General features: G+C 43.5%; 1 protein-coding gene across 3 annotated transcripts in view; it reads right to left on the reverse strand.

Moving 5' to 3' along the window:
- The window catches only part of Txnl1 (thioredoxin-like 1), a 30,798-nt gene extending 24,820 nt beyond the window's left edge, over nucleotides 1-5,978 (reverse strand). For 2 of the 3 annotated variants that reach the window (XM_006254827.5, XM_063277080.1), the window contains exon 1: nucleotides 2,993-5,978. In XM_006254827.5, the coding sequence (XP_006254889.1) occupies nucleotides 2,993-3,090 (98 nt within the window). In that variant the 5' untranslated portion in view covers nucleotides 3,091-5,978. The remainder of the gene's footprint in view (nucleotides 1-2,992) is intronic. The other variant, NM_080887.2, reaches the window with a different exon arrangement.
- Between the last annotated feature and the right edge of the window lie 767 nt (nucleotides 5,979-6,745).

Raw genomic sequence — 6,745 nt, forward strand, 5'->3', positions numbered from 1 at the left:
TAATATTCTCATCTTGCCAGGAAAGTATGAGTAAACTGAATTGTTGATAGGTTTAAGAGTATAATGTAGACAGAATTAATGCATTCGAAGCAATCTTTATCAAGAAATGAATCAAAGCATAGACTGAAAAAGATGTAATATGCCAGTGTCCACAGTAGTGTTCATTATTAACAGCTACAAGCAAACACAAGTGTCAAGAGATGAAAAGGAATGAACTCCTGTGACATCCTTTACTGCAGATGAACCTTGAAAATATATGTGAAACAACTAAGAAATAAAAGGCAGCATACGTTGTCACAGCTCACTCACGTACGTGCCTAAAACAAGCAGATTCCTAGAGACAGAAAGCACAGTAGAAAGTCAGGAAAGCCAGTGGACATGGGCGAGTAGGATCTAACAGGGTTTCGTTCTCCTGAAGAAGTGAGCACAGGGTATTTCTACTTAACAGGTAGTTTCTGCTTGAATGATACGGCTATTTCAGAAAATAAAGGTAATAATTGCACAATATTGTGAATGCACGTAACACCCCTGAGTTACACTCTTTGAAATTGCTAAAATCACTCCATGTGGTGGTGCATACCTATAATTCCAGCATTCAGAAGGCCTAGGCAGGAGGATCACAAGTTTGAGGCTGACCTGAGTCAGCTACACAGACACACACACATACACACACACAGAGCACTAAAATAATCAATTTTATGTTGTATTTATTTTACTATAAAAAGGAAAATGGGGGCCAGGCATGGTGGCACATGCCTTTAATCCCAGCACTGGATAGCAGAGGCAGATGGACCTCTTGTGATTTTGAGGCCAGCCTGGTCTACATAGTGAGTTCCAGTAAAGCCAGAGAAACCCTACCTAAACCCCATGACAGGGGGAAGGATTTAAAAAAGAAAAAAGAAAACTAGAAATAAAAACTGAGTGGTAGGTGCTTACCCGGTATGTTCAAAGGCCCTGTGTGTACATCAAAGAGCAACTGCAGATTCTTAAACAAAGCCATCTACACATTGCTTGAGGAAAATTAACTTAGTGCAATGGCTGATAAGGCATAGGCAATTTAGCTTAAAATACATAGTTGAAGTAAACAATAGGGTACTAGAGGAAATTATGCCCTCAACCTAAAATGAGGTAACATTACCTTTCTCTGAGTAGTCTCTGTAAAGACTTTATTAGACAATTACTTGCAGGTCACAAAGTATGGATGCATTGCAAGAACCTCAGAGAGAAAGGCCTTGATGGTCCACTTTGAAAGAATGGTAAAGATATTTAAAAGTAAGAAGAATATAAATACAACCTCACTAGACTTATAAATGTTACCTACTCTTTTAAACTGAAAATGTTCTCTACATGTAAGCACCTGTTTGTCCTAAGTTTTTACAAAGGAAATGTAGTTTTCATTCCATTTAATAATAAGTAATGTAGCTCTTTACCAATCAGTCCCTACAGGTACCCTGAAAATGACTCCACACTGCTAACAGAAAAGGTCCATCAGTAGCAACGTCTCTCCACTTTTCTCACTCCAGTCCTTAACTAGTTATATTATCCTGCCTCTAGCATGGTAAGGGCAAATTAAATGATCGGGTGACAAAAGTGTGAACGCTCCAATTGACCAAAAGTAGAAGAATGAACTAAAAATAAGATTTGTTGAAGCCATCTGCTCTCTTTCACTGTAGTCTAAGCAAATGAACGGCATTCCCCAGGCTATAAACAAGGAAGGCTAAGAAGACCTTTCTGGACTCTGACATTCCTTTGAGACATGTCCTGATACACATGATATAGCCTAAACCCTTCAATTTAGTAAATGTAAAAGCATCCTATCACATAGGGTCTCTATTTCACTCTATTAATGTACTTGCCCCCTTTCAGTTCTGTGGGAGACCCGCCTCCAAACAAAACAAGTACCACCAACAAAACCCTTAGAACTTGTTTTCTTCTCTATTTGTAACCTGATCCATCCCCTAGAGCTATCTACAGTTTATACTGAACCCTGTACTAGAAACTCAATTTTTCTCTAGGTTTAAGAAAAAGCATACAGGCAAGTAAATCTGTTATGTAAACTCCCTCCCAGTTGGTTTGTGTGTAAATAATTCCAGGTGGTCAAATGAAGATCTCTAAACCTTTTAATTTGGTACTGCTACATTCAAGGGCTCTGTAAATAACACGCTGAGTTTTTTGGCTCTTAAGGCCTCGTTCCAATTTACAGACGAGAACATTATTTCACGCCCAATAAGCGATCCTTCGGCTTTTTGCCCTTTAGATCAGTTAACATCTTTCCACATTCCTATCGTCTTAAATCATTAAGTTAAAAAGGCAATTTGGACAAACACAGAGGTCTGTCTAACCGGTGACGTGCACAAACTATATTTTGTGTCTGTAGTCTGCATACACAGAGGAGCCTAAGACAAAACCAAACATGCAACAAACATGATATGCACAATAAAAACACTGTTCAGACATTAGCTTAATTTAAAATGCACCAACTACGCCATAACACTGCACGTCATTCTGAATAAATGGGCACCGACATCTGGATCTTTCAAAGGCTTTGCAGAAAATACAGGTGACGAGAAATCAAAGGTTTGGAAAAATAAGCTTTCAGAGATACTAAAATGCAAATGGTGGTTGTTGAGTCTTCCCAAAGATAGGAAGCGGCGCAAGTTGTAGAGGCTGAGACTCCTACAACCTGGAAACATCGCGGGCCACCCCTCAAGAGCAGAGACATCTGCGATTTTAAACTCGGCGGGCAGGCATGTCCTGAGCGTCGGGACCCACCAGGGTGGCCTCTGTGCCCGCCAGGAAGCCTTCGATGCACATCTGAGACCCGAACTCTAGAGCTGAGGCCTAATCCTGGCAGCGGCCTGGGCTGTAGTCACCACCGGACATTCCAAAGCATAAGACGACAGGAGAACCAGGACCCGGAAAATGAGGGTGGGGAGGCTGGGGGAACAGAGACCCACAGAGGAATGCCAAGAGGACACAGACTCGGCCTTACCCTCTCATGGTGAACTTGACCACAGCAAGTCTGGAGCCCGCCCCACTCAGCTCCGGCTGGAAATCTGGATCGCTCCCGACCGGCTTCACTCCCACCATCCTTACAGAGAGCCCGGCAGGACGGCCACGACGCCTCCGGCCTCAAAACTTAAGACGAAAGCCCGAGAGAGGCCGGAGAGAGGCTGCAGGAGGCCGGGGCCTGGGCGGGAACGGCGACCACGACGTGTCCTCCCGGTGCTGCGAGTGCCGAGTCACGCCAGGGAGCAGGCGAGCGGAGGGGGAGGAGACGCGGGCTGGGAGGGGAGCTAGAGGGGCAAGGCGCGCAACACCCAGCAGCCACCGCGCTGAGGGAGTCTCGGCCCTTGCGTGTTTGACGTCATTTCCACGTCTTCCGTTTGCGTGCCGACCTGAGGCTTGCACGACCCGAACGGCGCAGGCGCAGGCGCAGGCGCAGGCGCAGACTGTAGATTCCGCGGCGCCGCTGGCCTTCTGAAATTAACTCCCTCTAGCTTCGCTCACCTAAAGTTCTCTTTTGTTCTGTTTTGCGTTGTTTTGACCAAGCGCTGACTTTGAGGAGACCCGGCTAAGAGACCGGCACATGACTACAGCCTAAGATCATAAGGCACCCTTTACAAGAACTCTTGACAGTGCTCCTGTCTTGTATTCTGGGCAGGTCACTCGGCACATAATAGATATTAGGGACATTTCTTTCAATACATATGGGTGTTCTCCGAGCAGACATTCAAAAATATGTACCCAAAATATGCCAAAAGGAGACATCCCAATTTTTTTAGGAATCTGGAGTCTAGTGACACACTAAATTAACAAATATGAAAGTTGGAAACAAGCGAGGTGAGCTTATGACTCAAGGTAAAGGGTAGATGTAACTTCAGAATTCAATCTTGTGGAGTCTGGGTTTTTAAAAAAAGGGACTAGGGACTAGGAATTGGAGAAGGGAAAGTGGGACGGAGATACAGAGGGACCACAGCAAGAGGGAACTGGAATTGGCTTGATTTAAACTACATATGTGTGTATGAAATTTACAAAAAATATATTTGATATATGATGCGGAAATGCGTGAAAAGGCATCCAGTGACAGGCTTTCCATAAAGAAAAATAATTCCATTTCGAAGGAGAAAGGTAGTAGAAATATTTCAGATAGAGGAACCAGCATGTGCAAGTGAATTGAAAGGGCAGATAATAGGCAATATTTGCTTAATACATGCATCAGAGTATATAAATGTATATGTACATATATATTCGTGTTTATCAGACAGTGTAATGACTAATAGAAACTGGCAGCATTTTCCATATTCTCTGCAACTTGTCCAATAGTGCTGGGCAAGCCATTAACCTCTCTGCCATTAACCGCTCTGAACCTTGTCTTTCTTGCTGAGAAAATGTGTTAATTCTACTTTCCAGCATGGTGAATTATTGTGATGTTCAAACCACATATACAATACCCAGCAAATATTGTTTATAAACAGTCGTTGTTAGTCAGCTAGAGCTGTGTTAACAAAATACCACAGGAGAAAGTGGCTTATACAACAGAAATTTCTCATGGATCTGCAAACTGGAAGTCTAAAAGAGTGGGAAGTGGTGGGAATAAGTGAGAAAGAGGGGTGAATGCAGGAGTTAGTTTCCTGGGGCTGTTTTATTTGTATGTGACCCCCTTTGCTTTCTAGCTTCACATGAACACGATATGATGCTGATATGGTCCAGTAGTAGTAGTAGTAGGAGGAGGAGGAGGAGGAGGAGTTGTAGGAGTTGTCGTAGTAATAGTAGTAGTAGTAGTAGTAGTAGTAGTAGTAGTAGTAACAAAGATCAATTGTCTTAGGGTTTTACTGCTGTGAACAGACACCGTGACCAAGGCAACTGTTCTAAGGACAACATTTAACTGGGGCTGGCTTACAGGTTCAGAGGTTCAGTCCATTATCATCAAGGTGGGAGCATGGCAGCATCCAGGCAGGCATGGTGCAGGAGGAGCTGAGAGTTCTACATCTTCATCTGAAGGCCGCTAGCAGAATACTGGCTTCCAGGTAGCTAGAACGAGGGTCTTAAAGCCCATGCTCACAGTGACCCACTCCTAACAAGGCCACACCTACTCCAACAAGGCCACACCTCCTAATAGTGTCACTCCCTGGAACAAGAATATTTAAACCACCACTCAGATCTTATTAAATTAAGACAGAATAGCTAGATAGGAAATAGGAGGGGTGTCTTAGGGTTTCATTGCTGTGAAAAGACACCATGACTTACGGCCTTATAAAGGACATTTAATTGGGGCTTGCTTACAGTTTCAGAAATGGGTCTATTATCAAGGCAGGAAGCATGGCAGTGTCTAGACAGGCAAGGTTCAGGAGGAGCAGAGAGTTCTACATCTTGATGGAAACTCCACAGAAGAAGACTTGCTTCTAGACAGCTAGGAGGAGGGTCTCAAAGTCCACCACCCCCATGGTGACACAGTTTGTCCAACAAGGCCACACTGCCTAATAGGACCATTCAACTCCCTAGGCCAAGCATATTCAAATCATCACCAAGATTATGAGAAAGGAAAACCCCTCTCTTCCTTTGTTCTGAGTCTGTCACTTGCTAACACCCAGATTTTTTTTTTACATAAGTAACTAGACTATAGACCAAATAACTGAGAAACTTCACAAAGCAGCTTGTTAAAAATGTGTAATGACACAACAACAAATGCTGAGTAAGACATTATGGGCACACTTCCATTTACAATACCATTCTAGACAGCAAAATATCTTGAAATAAACCAACCAAGGAGGTGAAAGACCGCTACAATGAAAACTACAATGCCCTGAAAAAAGGAGATGCAAAAGGACACTAAAATGCAGGGAAGTAACCCGTGTTCATGGATCAGTGGAATTAAGATGCAAAAATGAACACCCTACAAAAAGTAGTTTACAGATTCAGTCCCATCTCAATCAAGAAACCCACAAAATTCTTTACAGAAATAGGAAAAAATAAAAAAAAATGCATATAAAATCTGAAAACAATCCAGATAGCCAAAACAATTCGAGCAAAAATAAGGACACTAGGGGGCTTCCAGACATTAAGATAGATTGTAAAAACTACAGTAGTAGAAACAACCTGATACTGGCACAAAGTAGACATATAGACCAATGAAATGCCGGCTCACCCAGTCAGAATGGCAAACAACAGTCCAACTGACAACAAATGGTGGTAGGTTGTGAAGAGAAAGGATCCTGCGTTCCCTACAGGTGGTGTCCTCATCAGGGTTTCTATTCCTGTACAAAGCACCAGCACGAAGCAAGTTGGGGAGGAAAGGGTTTCATCTGCTTATACTTCCACACTGCTGTTCATCCCCAAAGGAAAAGAGGACAGGGACTCACACATGGTAAGAACTTGGAGGCAGAGCTGATACACAGGTCATGGAAGGTGCTGCTTACTGGATTGCTTCCTCTGCCTTGCAGGGGAACCCAGGACTACCAGCCCAGGGATGGTACCACCCACAGTAGGCTAGGCCCTCCCTCCTTGATCACTAATTGAGAAAATGCCTTACAGCTGGGTCTCATGGAGGCATTTCCTCAAGGGAGACTCCTTCTCTGTGAGGACTCCAGCTTGTGTCAAGTTGACACACAGAATCAGGCAGTGCAGGTGGAAATGCGAGTGTGTGCAGTTGCTCTGGAGATGACTGTGAAGAATCCTCAAAGAACTAAAAATAGACCTACCACATGGTCCGGCTGTACGGTTTCTTGGCATATACTGGAAAGAC

The sequence above is a fragment of the Rattus norvegicus genome, chromosome 18 (genome assembly GCF_036323735.1).
Source record: "Rattus norvegicus strain BN/NHsdMcwi chromosome 18, GRCr8, whole genome shotgun sequence".
Lineage (NCBI taxonomy): Eukaryota > Metazoa > Chordata > Mammalia > Rodentia > Muridae > Rattus > Rattus norvegicus.